Source organism: Lynx rufus, unplaced genomic scaffold (assembly GCF_022079265.1).
Source record: "Lynx rufus isolate CCGP_SWC_20201006 ecotype Redwood Valley unplaced genomic scaffold, mLynRuf1.p SCAF_4, whole genome shotgun sequence".
Classification (NCBI taxonomy): Eukaryota; Metazoa; Chordata; class Mammalia; order Carnivora; family Felidae; genus Lynx; species Lynx rufus.
This window is the reverse complement of record NW_025814856.1, coordinates 75,077,501-75,100,287: the sequence shown is the minus strand read 5'-3', so window position 1 is coordinate 75,100,287 and position 22,787 is coordinate 75,077,501. Positions and strand designations below refer to the sequence as shown.

The window sequence follows — 22,787 nt, the reverse complement described above, 5'->3', positions numbered from 1 at the left end:
GTGTGTTTGAGGTGCTCCTGTGGGTTAGGGAATGTGGCTCCCCAGTCAGACGAGGGCCTTGGTTGCCATGAGATGTCCATCTTCTCTCTGGTTCTAAGACAAAGTAGACATCTTGCTGTCCCTGGCAGAAATCCCAGGTTTATGCCCTCACTGCAGCTTGATTTTACTTTTGATAAGATGCTTCCCCCTTCCTTCCCATGCACTTGACTCGTGTGCTCATCCCTCCCGCAGATGCTCATGCCCTGCACTGGCTTCCCTACCCACATCTCCAGATGTGTTCACAGTCTCTGAATTCGCTCTCGGGAGCCACCTGCAGAAAGCAGGGTGTGAATCGTCTTCGGTTGCATGCGCAGACTCAGGGCAGAGCCCAGCGCCTCACCTTTGGGCCTGTCTCTTGTAGATTATTGGGACCATACCTCTGATGCCGAATCCGGGGCCATCGAGCCAAGCAGCGAGTGGCACTCAAGGCCTACAAGTGCAGCCCATCACCCCCCAGCTCCTGACCAACGCCCAGGGCCAGATCATTGCCACGGTCATCGGGAACCAGATCCTGCCAGTGATCAACACCCAGGGCATCACGCTCTCACCCATCAAGCCCGGCCAGCAGGTAACCGCTCCACATCTCCTTCCCACTCATCCTCTGTTTGGTCTCAGTCAATGGAAGAGTCATTTTTAAATCACAAAATATGGAATCCCTGATCCTACCATCTCAATGATTTTAAAAGGCAAGGCGCTCTTTTTTCATCCTTAGTGAATATGGGTAAGGACTAAGTAGCTCTCTAATCTAAAAATACAAATCTATTAAATTATAAACAGAGACAGTGGCCTAAAATTCAATAGGGATGTGTTCTTGCTTCGACATTTTGTGATACGTAATTTTCAGTTTTTAAAAGGGGTCAAGAAGGAGCCAAGACCATTTATGTCCTAACTGTAAATGAAAAAAAAAAAAATCACTCCATCGTGCACTAAAGCAGAGAACATCCTGTAACAGGACAGGTGTGTACAACACACAGAAGTGGGAGTGACACACAGCTTTGTCCAAAGAGTTTTGAGTTCTCACAGAGAAAATGGTTTGGGGACTGACTATCGATGGACAAAGACGGAGTAGGAGTTAACCAGGTAAATAATGGGATCACAACATTCCAGGCCATGGGAGCAGCAGGCCCAAAGTCAGGGAAAGATGAAGGAGGATAGAGGTTGGGAGACAGAAGAAAGGCTCATGTGATTGGAGCGCAGGGGCAGGCTGAGGGCAGTCATGGAAAGGGCTCCATGATCAAGCTGAAAAGGATGGTCTTTGTCTCTGTGTGATCTTGAACACATCACACACCGTCGTTGTGCCCCCCGTTTCCTCATCTGTAAAATGGGCATAACCGGTCCCTATCTCACAGAGCATTTTGTGAGGACTAAATGAATCAACATAGTGGTTAGTGCCTGGCCCACCATGAGCACTTACATAGTCACGAGGATGGTGAAGATCATTTACCCTGCAGCCCCAGGAATCTGTCCAAGGTGTTTAAAGAGAGGAATGATAGGCTCAGCTTTATTTTTCAAGAAGACAACTCTGGTAGCAGATGGAGGTTGAGCCATAGTGATGAAATGTCTATTGCAAACAAGCCACTTAGGAGGCGACAGCAAAACACAAAGAAGAATTTATGAAAGCACGTACTGGTAGCTGAAATAAGGGTCTGGATTATAGTAGCGCCCGGGACAGCATCTGAGAGTCACGAGTGCATACATTGTAGCTGAAAACAAATCCAACATCCAGAGAAACCATGACAAGAGAAAGAAGATCAGGAGAGCATGAGGGGCAAGAGAAGAAAGAAAGACAAAGCAAAGGAGTCACTTTGGGAGACATCAGCTTTTAAGGTAGGGAAGAGGAAGGGAGAGGTAGAAAAGGTGGCTGAAAAAGCAAGAGAGGAATCCAGAGCGTAATAATCTAGCATCCAAGAGTGTTTAAAAAGTAGGCACTGAACGCAGTGTCAAATGCTACAGGGATGAAATCAGGCAAAGCAACCCCTCTGTATCTTTGTTGTACCATTTTAAAGTCTGAATCCACTCTATTTGAAACATTTTGAAACAAGCAGCTGGGGGAGTGAAGAAGCACAAGTTGGGCAAGGCTAAGATCCAGATGTGCAGTTGGAGGATGCGCTAACAAAAGAAAGGTGGTGGGAGGGGAAGACGAATACTCCCAGTGGGTGCAAGACTGAGTAGATGGCCTTAGGAGTTGTTGGAAAACCGTACAATGCAAAGCATCTAGCAAGGAAATAAAATTCAAAGGAAAAAGGAAGAAGAAAGCACTGATAAATTCTTCATCATTCATCTGCAACAAAGTAAAAGTCTCTCTCCAGAGACCTCGGCCATTTGGCTTCTGATCCAACTACAGGTACATCCCATTCTTGGTGGCACTCAAAGGCTATGCTTGGAAAATCCATTTGCTTGTTCAATAAAGATTTTTAAAAATCTGTTGATATGTATATTTATGGACCACCTACTATTTGTCAGGCACCGTACCTGGAAGCTGGGCTGGTCGACATGACAGATAACATGAGCCTTTCCTTCATGGAGTTCATGATCTAGCGAGGAAGATGGACGTTCATCAAAGACTCGCACAAATATGTACCTAAGATCCACAGTAAGTGCCATGAGAGAGTAGCAAGGGGATCTATGAGCGTGTCTGGCAAGGAGACCTCGTCCACTGAGGGGCAAACGCCAGGAAAAACCAAGCCAGGTGTGAACTCACTTCCCAGAGACAGAGACTCTGGTCTCATGCCCTTTGGTTCTGCCTCCAAATCTAAATCACTGCCAGGCGGAAGTGGGGGCAAGTTTCCCAACCCCCCCTTCTTCCTCAGCTTAATCACAGGTACTGGTACAGTCCCTGCCAAATATATCACTGAGAACTTCCTTCCCTTCTCCCCACTCCCGAGATCTCTCAGCTAGTTTATTTATTTTACGTAACATCTACAAGGTGCCGTTGGATCCTCTACCTTCTATGTAGGTCCCCAGATAAGCCAAGAGCCTCTACATTTTATTGGCTTTTTAAGACCTATTTCTATCTGTTCAAAACTATGCTAAAATTATCTCTAGGGGGAGAAAGGAGATTGGCCTCTTTTCATACAACTATTCCTGTCAGCAAAGCCAAGTTGTAAATTGCCACGAAGGTGATGAATTAATTATAAATCATTAACATTTAATACAAAGTAGCTCTCATCCTCACCTTGGATGTCAGAGGAGAGTGTTTCGGTGATAGACTCTACCAGTTACATACAATTGCGGCCCTAGATTTGAGGCAATGCAGTTTTAATCCAGGAGAAGGACATAGCCAAGAAATGGCAAATGATGGCGCCATTCCTCCACTCCTTGCCCAAAGTAAATGTCGTTGATCCCTTGCCACAGTCCCTCTCATGAGCACAGATGCACCTCAGGAACATTCTCACACCACACCTGTTGGTCCCTAGAACAAACTTCATTTTCGCTACGGGATCATCTTGTCCTCTGCTGGTCTAACCACCATGACCATCTTATTCACTGTAGAATTGGAGACCTAGGCATTGGGAAGAAACAGCCAGGTCCTTGTGTGTGGAGGGGATGCCTTTCAAATCCAATTTGTATCAGTTACAACCAACATCCCAGAGATCCGGACTGTCCTCGACGTACATACACATGCCTCCCTCATGTATGTGCATATGGAGAGAACACATGAGCACAGCTGGAAAAGAGTGACATCCGAACCGTCCAGAATCTCCCCAAGTCACTGCAGGCACTCCCCGGGCAAGTGCCAGTGGTCTAGTCTAGTCCCAGAAAGATCAAGGGAACCAATGGTGAACCTGGTCAGAAATATCAGGAAATGGTAGAAATAAATGCAGGACTACTACTCTTTCTTCTTGGCATCAGCTCTGAAACAATTTGAAACACCTTGGAGCATATAGTAAAGTTAACAAGTTGGGTGAATCGACAGGAGGTGCACTAGTCTGAGTCCTGGATATAAAAGCTGGGATTCTGAGGATAGCGGATCATAAAATGCCCAAGAGTCCAAAAGTAAAAAGCTCAGAGCTGGACGTATAAGGATAGTGGTCTTCAATTTTTTTCTTTAAATATAACCCTTTACATTGAAGAAATATAATACAGACAACCACTAAAAAATAAAGGATTTCTATCATACAGTAGAGAAGTTTCTCAATTTATTTTTTCATGTGATTTATGACAAATGCTTGATCTCACAAGAGCATGGTTCCAACAGTAAAATACGCCATAAATTACAGGAACAGAAAGTTCCCTGACTCAACACTCAGAAGGGAGTTCACTTCAGTGGAGTGAAGCACACAGCCCTTGGACCAGACAACCTGGGGTGATTTGTTTTAATTTAATAAAAATAATTGCATCTTCAATTTCATTTTAACATCTGCCTACCATTAACTAAAGGAACCTGAAGATCTAACAGTCGCCCATCAACTGCTCCTGATGATGCTTTATTCCAATGATAAAAGATTGAGATCCTGCAAACTGACCATCTGAAATGCAAACAAAATATTTTTTAAAAATATACCAAGATTCGATAGCCCTACATATAACCTTCACAGAATCACATCAGAGATTCTTGGGGAGCAGTTCAAGAAAATAAAATTCAGAAAAAGACTAGATAAAAGAAGAGACAGAAAGATGGAAGTATGTTTCTGTACATAAAAAAAAAAAAGAAAAGAAACTACTTAATACAAATATTTGGTGGAGCTTGAAAGTAACCTTTTGTTCCCTCCATGGGACCCTGCAGCACTGGTGAATTATGGTAAACTCTCCCACCAAAGGGAGAGTGTCCCAGATCCCCCAGGTTGCCCTTCCTACCCTGTGACCGTGAACTCATAACTTCTCCATAAGCAGCACAGACGTCATTTTTGTGTATATTTATTCTTCCCTTGACTAAATTCCAGCAGAAGGTAGTGGGAGACATTTGAAAGAAAAAAAAAAATGTTGCAATTTGGAAAATCAAAGCAGGGAAATTTTCCAGAAATTAAATGCCATAGCTATAATGCTTGGAGACTGCCATCTATGAAAACACTCAATTTCTCCTCAAAAAGTAATCTTGGTGTTAACAGGAAACCAAAAGAAATTCATTTAAATTGACTCCCTGAGGCGCTTGGGTGGCTCAGTTGGTTAAGCATCCGACTTCAGCTCAGGTCATGATCTCTCAGTTCGAGGGTTCGAGTCCCACGTTGGGCTCTGTGTTGACAGCTCAGAACCTGGAGCCTGCTTTGGATTCTGTGTCTCCCTCTCTCTACACCCCTTCCCTACTCATGCTCTGTCTCTCTCTCAAAAATAAATAAACATAAAAAAATTGTTAATAAAAATAAAATAAATTGACTCCCCAGAATGCCATCTGATTATCCAAATCCATCCATTTTTTTTCCCAAGTAGATACAACATGTACTCCCTTACCTATTTTTGAAAATCAACCACTCTTCCCAGCCCCTGCCTGCATCCGTGGTTCCCAATTTTTTTTTCTTGGAACCACCCAGAATGAGACATAAATGAGGCATTTCCACCTACCAGGGTGGCGTTTTCCTAGATGGATGAAATGCATATCAGTGACTCCAACACAAAACAGCCCTTTGACCTTCCAGCCACACCACTGGGCATCTCGTCCTTCTGGTCTCCCCTTGTCACTCCCTGTCAAGCCCAGCCAACAAGCTCTCTGCACATGCTGTGCCCTGGCCTGGAATGCCTTTCCCACCTTCTCCCTCTGGAGAGCTCCAGCCACCATCCTTCCATCCAGGATGCCTCCTTCTCGAAGCTTCCCTGCATTGTTCCCTCAGCTCTGCTTTCCCCCTGCTCTATTCATTTTCATCAGCTGTGCTGTCGTTAAGACTCTGTACCTGAAAGGCAGGAGCCAGAATGGCAGCCTCATTCCAGACTCTGCCCGTGGTGGGTGTTCAATCAATTGTGTTAGGTTTAATCGCTGCCCAATTAATGGAGTTTTCCTCTCCAGCATCCCAGAGCCATGCTTCCAGAGCAGCCCAGCTCAGGCCCTTCTGTGCCTTTCCAATTCCGCGTGTTCTGTCAGTTTCCAGTATGTTCCACGTTAACGCCTCTAGGCAAGCTTGAGAAGAGCTTCCACACAGCACTGCCTTCTCTATTCATCTCTCTCCAGAATGTCAGCACCTTCCTCTCGAAGCACTCTCTCACCTTATTATCTCAACTACGTCTAGTCCCTCATTTGCTGCCCTGCTCTGTCTCTGAAGAGCCCCGGTTGTGTGTCTCAGGCTTGTTTTAGGATCATGGTGGCCTTCCCTGCCTGTGTCTGGATGTCTCCCCTAAATCTTGCCCCCATCCTGCCCTCCACACCTCCTCCCAGCCTCACAGGGCCTGGTGTGAGGGACGCCGCTATCAGCCCTCTTTCTTGAGCCCACTGTACTCAACTCTCTTGCAGACAGGAAGTGTCTGAAGGAGTCTAATATCTGGGCTTCTTCCTGCTTAGGTTAAAGAGCTGTTTCAAGGTCACAGAAAGAACTAGAAGGAAAATCCAGAGAGTCTCCAGGACCCTACCAAAAGGATAGCTCCCTTTTTGCTTTTTTCAAACTTTCCAAAAGATAATTCAAATCTCCACTGAATGTCAGGTTTCAGGCCCTCAAAATGTTTCAAGTTAGCCTGACCTGATGTAAACCCTAAATCTTCGCACATCTAACACTGGAGCTCCTGTCCTACCCACAGTAGAGTGAGCTCCTCAGTAATACTCAGGCATACATTACGTCCTCGTTCTTGAAGGTTCTTACTAAATCTGGGCTCTGGCTTCTCTTCTCTGGACATAATAAATCTACTTCCTTTACCCTTTTTCGAAGAGAAGCTCCTTCCAAAACCTCTTGTGGTCCCCCAACCATCAGCTTCACCTGGGAACTTGTTAGAAATGCAAATTCTTGAGCCCCATCCCAGACCGAATGCATCAGACACTCTGGGCGAGGGTGGGGGCGCATGATCTGTGTTTTAACAGCCCTTCCAGGTGATTCTGACAAAAGCTAAATCTTGAGACCCACTGACTTAATTTCTCTTCAAACTATTATAAGGTACACAGTACACACTTGGAAAAATGCCAACCAGCGCGGGGAGGGAGAATCATGATGTCCCCCTACATGCTCTCGCTTCTGCCAGAACCCTTGGGGTTCTGTTCACGTTCTCATTGTACCACATGGGGATTTAGCCTGTGGTTCATTATGGCTCCCTCCCATTTGTAAAAGGCCAGACCTGCTCCATTTTGCCTTGGCGTAATTGGAGAGATTTTCTCTCCCCCAAGTTAATCTCTATTTAATCCCATTTGAATTTTACTGTTTATATGCATTCATTTTTCCAACTTGTCTAGCACATTCTACACTTCATTCCATTTTCCAAGACACTTGTCACCTCCACTTATTTTTATGGCAATTGTGGATTTAATTAGAAGGTGCTTTATTCCAGGAACTAAAACGTTATTGAGGATAGACTGTGCGACACATGGAAGCTATATGGGGACCAGTGGCACAGAAAACAACAAAGTCTGGGAAGCGTGCTCATACTTGAATTTACTTTTGCTGAATACATTAAACACCCAGCAATTCCAACCAACACAAACAAACCCACAAAGGCCGCCTCTGAAAGGCAACAGGAATCCTGTTCTTTCCTGTGTGTCATTTCCGGTGCAAGATGGACGTTCCTTCCTCATTCCCCGGGTAATGCAAAGCCCCGGGCTAATATCAACTGCCCCCTTCCCTCTCCTTTTTTGTTGAGTCTGTGCTCTCAGCCTGTATGAGACTGCTTGGGCTGCCATAACAAAGGGCCACAGAGAGAGAGGGTGAAATTTATGGTCTCACGGTTCTGGAAGCTAGAAGCCCAAGGTCACTGTGTCAACACAGATGCCTTCTCCTGAGGCCTCTCTCCTTGGCTTGCAGGTGTCCTTTAGCATCCTGTGTCCTCACATGGGCTTCCCTCTATACCAGTCTGTGTCCTAATCTCTTCTTTTAAGGACACCAGTCACACTGGATGAAGCCCCGCCCTACTGACCTCATTTTAAGTTAATTACCTCGTTGAAGAACTGATGTCCAATTATAGCCACATTCTGAGATACTGGAGGTTAGGACTTTAGCACATGAATTTGGGGTGGGACACATTTCAGCCCGTAACACAGCCTACTTACATCTGACTTACATACAGCTGTATTATTGGAACTTAGATGGAAATAAATTCCAGCCCCTTTAGGCAGTGAAGTGAGAGTAAAGTGAATATATAGAAAATATGGTCAGATGAACATGATACTGACTGAGTAAGGTAACTTTCGGGTACTACAGATAAGCGGGACTGATCAGGCAAAGGACAGTCTGTAGGCAACTCCACTTGAGATGTGTCCCAAACTACACCAAAATCATCATGCTCTCGCCACCTGTGACTACCATGTTTCCTTTAAAAATATGACACTTTAAATACTTCGGGACCTGTAGAAAAGAATCCTGAACTCAAAAAATACTTGCATTGTCATATTGAACAAAACAGATATGTTCAAAATGATAGATCACCATGTACATTTGCGCCGATCAGCTCTCCTGGTGTGGCTCACCGTGACCAATTTGAGCACATCTCATTTGCTTCCACGCCACCCAGTTAGAGCTGCCTGCCGTCTCCCTGACTCATCGCTGTCTGCAGTGGTAGACAGGAGTAGGGTGGCCGCGTGCCTACAGGAAGGAGGGCTGGCGCCTGGGTCAGACTTCTTGGCTTCAAAGCCCACTTATACCTGCCGTATGACCCCAGGTAGGCCATGCGGCCTTTTTAAGTCTGTTGCTTCTTCTGTAATGACAACACCGATACCGAATGAAGAGGGCTAATGCCAAGACTTAAAAGTATATGCAAAGACACGTGGAAAGTATCCCATAAATGGTAGCCATATGGTATCCATATAGTCAGACTCTCAAGAGCAAGACAATAGAACCAAACATTGACCTTCAGAAAAGCTTCTTACGTTTCCCTTTCTCTCCAGGAAGGGAAAGGAATCGTTTTTCCTTCAGGCTTCTAGCTTGTCCCTAATTCCCTGCACTTTCTTTTGGGAAACTATTCCAATGTTTTTTTTTTTAAACTATTCCAATTTTTATGGCCAGTCATGTTTGAGGCATTTATACACCTATTTCTTTTGCCAATTATGCGCTACAAGTAATGCATGATTTTCAGATTTAAGTCAGTGTCTGAAAAACAACATCATTAAATCTCATTAAATAACATTTTTCTAATGCTGCGTACGTAAAGTCTATTAAAGTTTTATATTGAATCCCAGCGATGTTTCAGGAAGTGGCTTAAATCTCTGCTTTCCCTTTTCTTATTTGATACATATAGTTTAACCACAATATTTCTAAAGATTAATGCATCAAAATCACTAAACTAAGAATATCACAGATAAGGTTATTTTTTGGTCACTTACCTGGAAAAATTACAATTTTAGGGATGGGAAGTCACAGAGGTGGTCCCTCTACCATCCTCTTTTTCTGAGGGAAGAAGTTGTAAAAGAAGGTCAATCTCTGGGCTCATTTTGGTATGTACAAAAGGCTATCCTATCTGGACTTACAGGTGATTCTAATTTTTTTTTAATGTGTATTTATTTTTGAGAGAGAGAGGGAGCAGGGGAGGGGCAGAGAGAGAGACACAGAATCTAAAGCAGGCTCCAGGCTCTGAGCTGTCAGCACAGAGCCCAACACGGGGCTCGAACCCATGAATGATGAGGTTGTGACCTGAGCCGAAGTTGCACGCTTAACCAACTGAGCCACCCAGGAGCCCCATGAGCTTACAAGTGATTCTAGAATTAACAGATACATGTTTACACTGGCCACTGGAATGAGATATGTGGGTTCCATTAAAGACGCTACTGCTTATATAATCTTGATTCTTGACAAGTAAGAACTTTTCAGGATTTTTATTAGTTTTTCCATACAGTCTGGTTGAACTTTGGAGGGAAAACAGAACCCTGGTATCTTTTAAAAGTGCTTATTTACTTTGGAAGAAATATATCTTTGTTAGATTCTTAGATATCTTAGATTCATCTTATTCTCTGTGTGGACATAGAACGAGCTCTTAAAAGAACTATTTAATTTTCTTCCTGAATTTCTTCTCCTGCATAGCTTAATGCATAAGCCCTAGTTTGCTTTTTGATTCCTTCGTGAGATTGCAGCCCACTAATTTTTTTCTCTACTGAGTTGTGCCTGAGAAAGAAAAAATTTAATTGATTATTGTCTTACCCAGTTCCTTGATGGTGCTTTACCACACCCAGGGCCAATAAAATATTGATGGAATGGTAAAGACAGAAGACTATCTCATGATTCAGTGACTCAAAACTGTGAAAAGCTTTTGTCAAGTAACAATATTTGGAAGGACAACTCAATAAGTTAGAAGGGCTAGACTGACATGCAAATATCCATCACATTTTATTAAGCAAATTAAAAATAGATTTCATCTTTAATATGTGTCCCTACAGAATAAAAGTTACTGGATTCAATTGTTGATTATGTGCTCAGCAGATTGGCTAATTACTTTGGGCAGATGCTTGATGCATATTAATTTGGGTTCCATGTCAATTATGACTATCTTTGTTCACAATCCAGTCTCCACTTAGCACAATTCAGTAACAATAAGGATGTTCACTTGAAATGTAACTGCAAGCAATTCTGATGGGGGACAGAATGGCATCGTGGAAAGAGCCATGAGCTATGAGCGATAGCCTGGATTCTAATGTGTTCCAGACCCCATGATCTTGGGCCAGGCATTTACTCCTCATCTTCGTGCTAGGCATAGCTGCTGCATAGGGATGTCATGTGAATCCAGGGAGCCAGAGCATCACCATGAGGGACCAGGAGGGGAAATAGCTCTTTATGCACATGTCCAAAGTAGCACCTTAGTAACAGTTCTTTGAAGGTAAAACATTAGCTGATGTTTACAAACACATTAGGGGATTTAAAAGACTGACGAATCCCAAGCGTTGGCAAGGATATAGAGCAGCTGGAATTTTCATATATTGCTTGTGGTAATATGACGTGCTACAACCATTGGAAATCAGGTTGGTGCTTTCTTTAAAAAGTTCAACATGTGTGTATAGTATGAGGTGATACTTTCATAGTTCCACTCCTAGGTATTTACATAAGAGAAATGAAAACACAAGTATGCACAGACTTGTACATAAACGTTTATGACCGCTTTATTCATAATAGCCCCAAACTGGTAACAACACAAATGTCCATCCACAGATGAATGGATAAAGAACTTGTGGCAGAGACATCCATATAAATATAGATACATACACTGCCAATATATACTATACCTACTACCCGGTGACAAGAAGAGACAATGCTGCTGACACATGCAATGAAATGAACCTTAAAAACAGTACCCAAGCAAAAAAAGCCAGGTAAAAAAAAAAGGGTACATACTGCATGATCCCATTTTTAGAATCATGCCAAATGAGTCCGTTGTGACAGAAAGTGGGACAGTGGTTGTCTAGAACTGGGCACTGGGGGGAAACTGATTGCACAGGGGATTAGGGAACTTTACGGAATGATGGGATGGAAGGTTCTATATCTTGATGTGATGGTGGTTTTACAGATGTACCTATTTGATAAAACTCATCAAGCTGTATGCTTGAAATGGGCATATTTCATCATGTATAAATTAGATCTTGATAAAATTGAATGAAAAACTGAATGCATACACACACACACACACACACACACACACAGGGAAAGCAGTGACAAATGTCAATCTGAAATGTCCCAGGCTGGCTATCAGATACTGAGAAGGCGGTCGAAGATTGGGGCCTGACCTGATTCTACTCCCAGCCTGACTTCCTTTTATAAAAACTCTGCTACACTTCTGTGCGTGTGATGGCCATGAAGGCAGTTTGTAAACCAAGAAGTGCTATCTCCCGTCACAAAGAGGGCAGTGGCTGAGGCTGATGGTGTACCTGTCTAGGATCTTGAGCTGCCCTGAGTGTCTGCTTTCTGGGAGGCAACACCCGCAAGGAGAGCGACCCCTCCTGGGTCTCCAAGGGGACCTGGTACCTGCAATCATTTCCCTTTCCTCTAACCTTCCTCTCCTCGGCTGGACTTCTCTCACTGCTCAGAACCACCGGCCTTTGATGAGCTATAAAGGAGTCATGAATAAATGGACATAAAGACAGCCTTTCTCCAGGCACACTAAATTCTGAAAATTAAGTTAATTCTTGCTTGTGGCCTTGTGACTAAAAGCTTGAGCCCCAGGGTCAGGCTTCATGTGTCCAGATACCAGCTCCTCCACACCTACTGGATGAATGTATAAAAACCCTTTAACCTCTCAGAGCTCCGGCTTCTTTGTCTGCAAAAGAGAGGTCAAAACAACACCCACTTCACAGGCTGATATGAGCAAGGGCATGAAAGTCCTTAACACAGGGTGGCATGGAGTAAGAAAGTGACAACTGAAAGCTACAAATATTACTAGATATTTTTGTCCTGGCCGCCCTAGCTTCTCTCAGTGTCCTATAGGACATCAGAGAACGTTTTTCCCAGCCAGACTCTTTGATCCGGGGGAGCAGAAAGTCCCCGTAGTCAGTTCACACTCAGCCTAAATGGGAACTTTCCTAAAAATACCAGTTACGTAAGACAAAATGGTTGAGCGCAGCCACACCTTTAAGACCAAGTTCCACACTCCGAGGTCATTGCGAGCATTGTATTTCATCCGTACATACTTAAGAAAGAAACCTGTCAAGTGCTCTGTAATTGTGTGAACAGGCAAAAAGAGTCCAGCCACACGCCTTGGTCGAGAAATGTAGAAAATTGGGTGCTCCAGCAAGCCAAGTAGGGAATTAATAATATATTTAGGATTACTAATAAAATGCCTGTCAAGCAAGCAGCAACATATTATATACAAAAAAAAAAAAAAAAAATCCTGCCTGTTGTGTGGAGTTTACACTGTTCCTGAGAAGTATATATTCTTGGAAATAACAATGATTCAACCCCAGACGAAACTTCTGTTCCCTGGCATTTCCACCCCCCTGATTTTTCACTCATGTGTGTATTTTTTTTACATCCCCCCCTCCCATGTAGCTCCACCAACCCTCCCAGACGTCAGTGGGTCAAGCAGCCTCCCAAAGCAGCCTTCTGCACCTGGCTCACAGCCAAGCATCCATGTCTCAAAGCCCAGTCCGGCAGGCTTCCTCTTCTTCCTCCTCATCCTCCTCTTCTTCAGCTTTGAGCGTGGGCCAGTTAGTCAGCAGTAAGTATCCTTTCTGGCTCGGTTAAATCATGATGGCCTTCTTGTTGCCTATCTGCAATGCCTTCCGTTCTCTCTCTCTCTCTCTCTCTCTCTCGATCCCCTCCTTCTTTCTCTCTGCCCCCCTCCCTCCCTCCGTCCCTCCCTCTTTCTCTTGCTCTTTCAACATCAAAGAGGAATTTCCTGGCCCTCCTAGGCCAATGCTGGAATAAGGTCCATGCCTGGGGCCAGAGGGCTCCCCCAAAGCACACCCACCTCGATGTGCACACGTAGGGGCTGATTTCCACCTCAAGTGCTTTCTGATGTGCTGAGTCAGTCCTGCCACTTCAGAAGGGAGAAACTGATCAGCTTGCAGGGCGTGAGCCACAGAGCTCAGAACTGAAATAACCAACAACAGGCGCTCAGCCAGCAGGTCAAGCTGCTTTTCTGTGTGTTTGAAGTCCCCTGCCATCCTATTTGTAGGTGTCAGAGGAAATAAAAGAGAGCGTGCCTGTGGGCGGGCGGGTGTGTGTGCACACTGAACTGGCTCCAGTGGCATGTGGGGGAAGCTGCATGGACCAGAATCGGATGAGAAATCTCTGAACAACCATTCATAAAATAAAATAAGCCTGCAAGTCGGCTTCCACATATATACATATAATTTTTAGAAATGGTATTTGGCCCCAGGTAAAGACAGCGTATGGATCACATGCAAATCGAAACTTACTAAGATGAAAGGGACCATGGCCCGATTTGATGTTAGATGTTCACCTTTCGTGCAATTTTTACTCATATATTAAAAAATCACAGAATGCACACTTAGATTATAATTCTCCAGGAGCCGAAAATCTAGTAATTATAGGTTTAAAGGGCTAAAGCACTGCATAGACATCTGTGCATAAAATAAGGACACATGTGAGTATCTGTTTGGTCAAGTGTCATAAATGACTTGTCATAATAGGAACAGTGGGGATCCTCACATATCATCTGTAATGCAAAGCAAAATAGAGGGTTTCCATGCCCTCCCCATACAAGCAATCCTTCCCCCCAAAAAAAGAATATATGTATGAATATATGTATGTGTATGCATACATATATATATATATTCAATTATATGGATGATTATATGGAGAAGAGAATGAGGAATTATGGAGAGATATTAAAATGCCCAGGAACTTCAGGGGACTAGCCTGGAGGCTCTTGGTCTCAAATATGGGTCAACATCAAACATAGTTTCGGGGTACACAAGAGTTTACCATCAACCAGTTATTTTTAAATATTTAAATATACAAACGCTGTCGTTTGGGCCAGAAACTCCAGTCTTACTTGAATAAAATCATAGATACAATTAATCTAATTATAGCCAGATTTTCCCCAATAAAGACACTCCTCATCACAGTGTTGCCAGACAAGATTTCAGCATCATTCAAAGTTGATATTCCGCCTAAGTTTCCGCAAAATACTCTATTTGTAAATAGCATCAAGGTCATAACTTTAGGATAGGCTATTAAGCTTTGGTCCTGAAAGAAAAGGAACTGAGACCAAACATCTTCTAGAGAAGAAATACGTTAAATATGATACAGTAAAGTACAAACCACCCCGCAAATACAGGATTTTACACAATGTAGACACTCAGTCACGTTAGAAGACTAGAGAGGTGAACGAATGGATGAACACACAGATGGATGGATGACTCTGGATTCTCTCTAGCCACTTGTCTCAAACTGGGAGGGAAAGGATTAGCCTTTTTCAGAAATCAGTAATAGAGCTACTTCATGGGACAGATGGAATTTCAGTTGTACAGTTGCCAATGGGACATGTAAGTTCTAGGTGTATAAGTGACCCATATTACATATCTTGATATGAAATATAAAGAATGGAAATAGAGACTCCTTTGCCATAGGCAGCTGAGGCAGGAAACTCCAAACTCATATGCAGAGCCTAAATGATGAGGCTTCTCTGGCAGATATATGAGAGGCTCAGTAACGGGTTTACAATTGCTATGGATTTTGAGCACGTTGTCTAATTAATTTCTTTCTGTCTCAAAACCCAACTACACAATGAATGATACACGGAGCATTTCTCTAATGCTGATTACCCCAGGAAATCTCTGTTTAAGACTTCATTTGTAAAGTAGGGCTTTCCAAGCACTTTCAACACTCTGAACTTCATTTTAATATTCATAATGAGGTAATAGAAATCCTCATTTTCAGATCTTGTAACTGACATCAAATAGATCCTGAAACTACAACCCATCTTGGCCATCTACTGTCAGAGGGACCACATTCAGTCTTGGTTGTAAGACTGTGGCACTTGGTGTGATCAATCCAATGGGTGGCATGGCCAGGATGATAACCCAAATAGTCTGACTCAATGGGCCATACACATGCTACACAGTACAGCTGCCTTAAAAAATAAGATGTTTACACATAAATTTTATCCAGTGAAATTTGAACGACAATATATATCAGATCGCCTAAATAGTCTTCAAATAACTTTTAAAAAGCCTGGACCCATGCCTCACAATTGAAGCACGGGCTTTTCCCTAAGCTAGACATTATGCATATTTTGAAATTTATATTCAAGCATGAACTACCCATTTTAAATTACTTTTGTCTGAGATGAAACTTCACCAAACCTGCAGATAGGATAATTTGGGAAGACCCAACCCCGTTCAGATGTAGTTGTTATGCAGGTTAAATTACAGGAGAATAAAAGGGTGTTTTAATCAGAGGCTGTCAACTTAAATATAAAAACACGTATTGAGCACCATGTATATACCAAGCACAGCAATAGAAATCAAGAAAGCAAAAATAAGCAAGATGTGCTCCCTGCACTGAGGGAGGTCATGAACTGGTAACAAAGAAATGCAGGTACAATAAAGATAAATGAAAGCTACGATCGACGCGTGAATAGGGACTATGGCAATATAATAGAGAGTTAACTAAGTTTTAGAGGTTGAGACAGAACAGAAGGACTTGCTAGAGTTAATAATCCTTGAATTGAGTTTGATGGTTAATCAACAAATCCCTCCAAGAGATTAAGGCCATTGTATGAACCAAGTCAAACTGGATTTGAACCTATGGTCAAAACCTTGGTCAATGAACCCTCCCACATCACGGTCAAAGATTGTCACCATAGTGCTGGCAACTTGCCATTGTTCTAGATAAAACAGAACCAAAAATCACCCAAAAATCTTCCCCACTCCAGGCAAAAGAATACAGAGTGAATGCCTTAGCAATGATCACAGGATCTTCATGTGCAAAGAACACCACATCTGAGCTCAGAACATCTGCACAGTATCTGTTCACGGGACCTATACAGTTTATCCTGTGTTAAACCTTGCTTGTTCTCCACAGTCATCAGATGTAAATACAGTCTATAAGCAGGGCTTTTGGAAAGTCTAACAGAGTCAAACAAATGACTTGACAAATGTCCCAAATTGGCTCAAGATTTACACAATACTGTTTAAAAATAGGTAGATTTCGGTCTTTTTATTCTTTGCTGAGTTTTGTTTTGTTTTGTTTTATATACACATGTTTTGAAGCCCTGGCCTGCAAACTTGATTTTTAGACAGCAAAGGGCTATGGGCTAATCCCATAAAAAACAAACCCTAAAGGGAACATAAAGACGTATGGTGATGGCTTGTAGGCACCCCTGATTCCCATGATCACAATTCACACCATTTTCCACAATGAAGTCACCATATTGCAAAGTAAACTGTTCCCCCACATTACCTTGCACATTCTCAAATGGTTTATTTCTCAGAAATATTTGGTAAATATGCCCATTATCCGCTGTGAGAATAACATTAAGAACCAGATGGATGTTTACATAAGACAGTTAATTCATACTTGGCAGCTTCTTTAAAGTTGCATATCTTGTATATAAAAATCCCACAAGCAGAGGTTGTGAAAGCATGATGCTGATGGACGGTGGCTGTTCAACCCAGTCAGCAGCCCCTTACGCTGATGTCCACATTAACTGGTGGAGGGAGCTAAAGTTGAAAAGCAAAACAAAACATCTCTGCTGGTCCATCCTTAGCACTCAGTTCACTATGGACCCAGTGACCCTACAACCAGGGTCTGCAGAACAGGTCTGTTTTCACCCAATTTGCATTTAGTTCCCATAAAAATCTTGTGCTCTTCAGCCCTTGCATCCCAGATTCGATTTGGGAAACATCATCATTATACTTAGGAATCACTGCCAATTTTCAATGCCAGTTTATTCTCAATCTCTAGGCCAGTTAATCTCTATAGAGGTTGATCTTCTGGCTCCTCCATAGCAAAGGGTGAGACTCAGGGTGGACCCTGGCAATTACTACTGTCGCTTTCTGACCCTGTACTTAATATATTGGGTTGACTTAACCCGAGCAAACTTCTTTTTTTTTTTAATTTTTTTTTTTTACATTTATTTATTTTTGAGAGACAGAGAGAGCACAAGTGGGGAGGGGCAGAGAGAGAAGGAGACAGAATCCAAAGCAGGCTCCAGGCTCTGGGCTGTCGGCACAGAGCCCGACGTGGGGCTCAAACTCACGGACCGCGAGATCATGACGTGAGCCGAAGTCGGACGCTTATCCTACTGAGCCACCCAGGCGCCCCCAAACCTGAGCCAACTTCTATGAAAGGTTCCTCTTCCTCCTCAGTGCAGAGAAGGCCCAGACTGAGTTGCTCGAGTGCTGAATCCACCTGGGAGGGATCTGAGAGGCCCCTCAGAGGGGTGGCCATCAAGGTGGCCTCAGATTCATCCTTGAAATTAACCCAACCTCTCAGGGCCAGGAGACTGGACGAGGGAAAGCCAGACCTATCCCAGGATGGAATGTCAGCCTCTGAGCCAGGCTGACAGCTGAAGTGACATTCCAGGGAAGCTTCCATTTACCACATTCCTCTTGTTTTCCCCTCTCAAATAGAAAAGTATATACCCCTTAAGGAAGGTGAACTGTTCCAACAGTGGACCAGGGGATGGGAATCCTCAAGAGTTTAAGATAGAAACTTTAGGATCCAAAAAAAAAATCCTTTTTTTTATTAATTCAAGACACCTTACAGACACCATCTAATGAATTCTCCCAAAGTGTGAAAACAAGTCCCACATTTTTGTCCCAGGGTGGCCCCTCCTTTGGATGGGGAGACCTTCATAGACTTGACCAATGGAAAAAAACTGTAATAATTTATTTTACCATCTGATTTTATGGGTAAGAACAGTAATATGAAGAAAACCAGGTAGCCCATCTCCAGCAATTAACAAAGTACACAAACAAGGAGATAACTGACTTCCTCTCCCAGGGCCTTTATCCAACAGACCATCATGCAGTTTCAATTTCACCATTCCTAGCTCATCAGCCCTAGAAGTAGAACCAGAAAAAGACTAGAGTGGAAATGTGTGTGACAGAAGGAAGGAGCTCAGCCTCCTGGTGTGATGAGAGCGTGTTTGGAGCCCCATGGAAGACACTGGGCTCGGCGGGGCAGGTGCTCACGTCTCTGAGCTTTACAGTGAAGGTTTTGAGAATCGGCACAACGTCGCTCAGGGCCCGGGAGCAAGAGTTCACAGCTTTCTGTTCAACTCCGGTCATTGTCAGTAATCTGGCACACACATAGATTTAGTTGCTGGTCTCAAGGAACCAGTAAAGAGACATAAGCATGAAAGGCAGCAGGGGAAGGGAAGAAATAAGATAGAATGCATTTACATAAAATTGCAACCCAAGTCACAAACCTGCCCGGCACCACCAAGCTAAATCTGGTGTTGGCCCGGGGCCAGGGGCTGAAGCTCCATACTCTTGCCGGTTAAAGGCCCGCCCCTCACGTGCTGCCTCACTCCATTGATTCCTGTTCATCTAAAGATGGAGCCAATATTGGGCAACAAATTTACTTCCCACAAAGACTACTTAGCTTTGCTCAGAGGAAAACTCTTCTCCCTAAGTCCAGACTACACTAACTGGGGGGGGGGGGGGGGGGGAGGGGTTGTCAGGGGAGCACGAGGATGGGGCACCTACCCAGGGGCCCCCCTCAAAGGGCCTTTGTGGCTGGTCACTCTTACACAGGTGGGACGGTAGTGGAATCTGGTGAATAATGATGGTAAAGGGGTCAAGAGAAGATAGCTGTGTGCAGAGGGCGAGATGCCCAGATGCGGGCAGGCCAGAAACAGAGAGAAGGCCCCTGTCTGTGGGCTCCGTGGATCCCCTGCATCAGAATCACCTGTGGTACTTGTTCAAAATGCATGTCCTGGGCCCCATCAGGTGACCCCTAGTCACCTTTTAAGAAAAGCACCATCCTAAAGGTCACATTGTTACAAGGAAAGTTTCCAGCTTCCTATTTTCCACCCTCGGTTTTGAACCTTCACTTCCCACCCTATTTAAATATAAAAATGAATATTTATTTTTGAGAAGTGGGGGGGCTGCAAGTGGGGGAGGGGCAGACGGAGACTGGGACAGAGGATCCAAAATGGGCTCTGCACTCACAGCAGAGAGCTCCATGCGGGGCTAGAACTCACAAACCAGGAGATTGTGACCTGAGCCGAAATTAAAGTCGGTCGCTTAACCAACTGAGCCACCCAGGCACCTCCCCCCCGCTCCAGCATTTGTGCTTTTCTGTCCTAGTTGCCCTCCTTCCTCCGTGGACCGTTAATATCACAGATATACTGCACATCTGTTCTGTTTATGTACCACGGCCCTTGGGGCGGCCACAACTATTGTCCAATCTAAGACTCTTCCACCTTCCCCCCCACCACCACCCCAGAACCAATTTCCACCCCGCTGGGAATGCACACTCTAAACGCAGCAGAGTCACAAAACCGGCTGAGCCAGGCAGCAGGTCTAAGGAGGGCTGCAGATGAGGAGGAGGGGCTCTCAGGGCAGCCAGAACCAGTTCTAGCTGACTGTTCCCAAGTTAAGTGCAAACGGAGACTGGAGCAGCCAAACTTCTATTCAAATGAACATAAACCATAGAGGTGTTTTTTTTTTCTTTAGCAATCTCCCAATGTTTAAACGTTGGCAATTCCAAAAAACCGTAAGCTCTAGGAAAGCTGAGTTTGATGTGCAAGCTGCTCATTTGCAACTTCTGCTCTAGGAATGTTTAAATGAAGAAATGAGAGAAGAGGCTCCAGGCTGCTGGGTGTGTGGACTTGGCTTCCCAGAGTCCTTAGCAAACCCTCGGAGTCGATCCAGGCTGCGGTGCTGATGGGACTTAAGATCCAGAGGGCAGCCTCTCCTGAGGACAACCCAAACAAGCCTTTCTTTAACCAAGGAGAAAAAGCAAGATTTGTATAGTCACCCTCTGCCCCTGCCCAGGGACATAGATCCTCAATGTCCTACACTGAAAATGTTCTCCACTCCTAGCACGAGCTCCCCAGCCCATAAAGTCCAACGCTCTTGGCCTGCATTCTGTGCCCACCTCCCCAGAATATGGCCCCTTCATTCTCTGAAAGCTGCCCATTGGGCATGACCCAGATGAATCCTCCCTCCTACCACCTCTCCCTTCTCTGTAAATTCTGCGGCAGGGGTCACACCAATAGTTCTTGATTATACTCAGCCTGGTCTTTTTCTCCAATTGTTTCTCATTCATAATATTAAGTCCCAACCCCCTACAGACTATAAAGTCCTTAGAGACCGCAACTCCCCTCCTGTTTCTCTAGCTCCCTCTTAACACTCATTAGGACTCCCAGGAGTCACCTAAGAAATACTTAGAGACTGTCCATCGTGCTTGTACCTTGTACCACTTTTCAATCTTTCCTTGAACAAAATTATGACGAACAACACATAAAAATTCTACAGGGGTTTTTCAAATGTGAACATAAAGAAGGTACGGTGCATACCTATATTGCTGATTCTATCGACAGAGTCCATTTCCCCTGTAATGACCATCTGTACCCAAAGCTCCAAGCCCCCCACAGATATTAGCATGTTTATTTAAAAGTCTTTGAAAACTTGGCCCTTGAAATGCAAATGTTTATTTCTCTTCATGAGAACAGGAGTTTCTGTAGCCCTGAGCCCAGAAGACTAATCTAGTCCACCACAGTCCCTTGACAAGTGCTTGAATTTACTGAAATTGATGGATTATTGTGCAGAAAGAGGAAGAGAAAAACTTTTCACCTAAGTCCAAGGAATGAGGTGGAGAACAATAGAGTCAGCTGGCGGGGAGAGCGGCTTCGCTCCAGGCAGGATCGAGCAGCACTTTGAAATCTTCCCCTATCCCCAACCCATGCTGTCTCCAGCCTGGCGTTCGCTTTCATTTATCATTTATCCGGGGATCAGTAGCGGGAAGGGGGGGTTCGTTCTCCAGCTGTTGTGTCATTTCCCTTGATAAGTCCTAAATTGACCGCGTTCTCCGGCACCAAAGGAGCCTTCTTGCAGTAGGCATTTTTTATCATGTGCCCTTTTAGGGGACAAAGGCATCATGTCAGTAAACTGCTATCGGAGAACAAAAAAAAGATAATATTCGTCTCACAGCTTCATAAGCATGGTCTTCTGAGGGGCTAATGTGAACATAAGAAATTAGACAGCTTTACCATCTGTTAGCCTGACAGCAGTGGTGATCCGGTGAAGGAAAAACACAAAATGCTATTTTTTCCAAGGGCAATTTTTAGCCCTAAAGAATCCAATTAAGACATTTCAAATTGAAGCCTTTCCATGCTTATAGTTTCGCACAATATTTGAACATCTTTATGGGCAAAATGGAGTTGCATCCCATAGCTAGTGCCTTCCTGCCCTGACTGTTACTTGTGAACCCCAAGGGAGCATGCTCTTGTATTGTGAAAGCGGCGGTGTGAGCTTCCTGGGGTATTTTTCCGGGAAAGAAACATCCGAAGGATGATTTGTGGAGGTGTGATGGCTCGAAGATGGGGTCTTGGGTGCCTCACGTGGGACACACAGGGAACACTGGACAATGTTGGTTTCCCCACCACTCTGCTATCAAAGAGAGCCACTTTCTTAGAAGCCGTGATAAACAGATATTACTTGGATGTGTGTTGACGTATTGATCCTATTTTTAAAAACATCTCCACAGATCCTCAAACGGCAGCGGGTGAGGTGGATGGGGTTAATCTGGAGGAGATCCGAGAATTTGCCAAAGCTTTTAAAATCCGGCGCCTGTCCCTTGGCCTGACCCAGACTCAGGTGGGACAGGCTCTCAGTGCTACAGAGGGCCCCGCGTACAGCCAGTCGGCCATCTGCAGGTAACCCGTGCCCACATGCTGTCACCTCTCCTGGCCGGCCTGGGCCTCGTTTGTCCTCATGGCTCAGCTTTTCTTCTTCGGGTGGGCAGAGCTGGAGGGGTAGAGTATGGGGACTGAGTTTGGGGCGCTTACATGTTGGAATTGGTGACACTGATGGAAACGAAGGTGCTGAAGCAGATTTGGGGTCCTGGCTTGATAACTCCTGTCAACTCACAAAGAAGGCAGTCTCATTGGAAGTACCCCACCTCGGGCCAGGAGCTTCCTTCTGGACCTCCCCACCCTCCTGTGAGGCTGAGAGCCACGGTCTCCTGTCTGCAGACAGGCGTCCTGAGCGAATGTCATAAAGCTGCCGTTCCCACCATTTCTGCCCAGGGATGGCTCTCAGGATTCTTCCAAGAAAAAACACCTTAAAA

At 44.3% G+C, this 22,787-nt stretch overlaps 1 protein-coding gene across 1 annotated transcript in view; it reads left to right on the top strand.

Moving 5' to 3' along the window:
* POU6F2 (POU class 6 homeobox 2) overlaps positions 1-22,787 on the top strand; it is a 490,374-nt gene that overhangs the window by 463,964 nt on the left and 3,623 nt on the right. Inside the window, exons 7-9 of the mRNA XM_047096813.1 lie at positions 401-607; positions 13,065-13,233; positions 22,206-22,374. Of these exons, the coding sequence (XP_046952769.1) occupies positions 401-607; positions 13,065-13,233; positions 22,206-22,374 (545 nt within the window). The remainder of the gene's footprint in view (positions 1-400; positions 608-13,064; positions 13,234-22,205; positions 22,375-22,787) is intronic.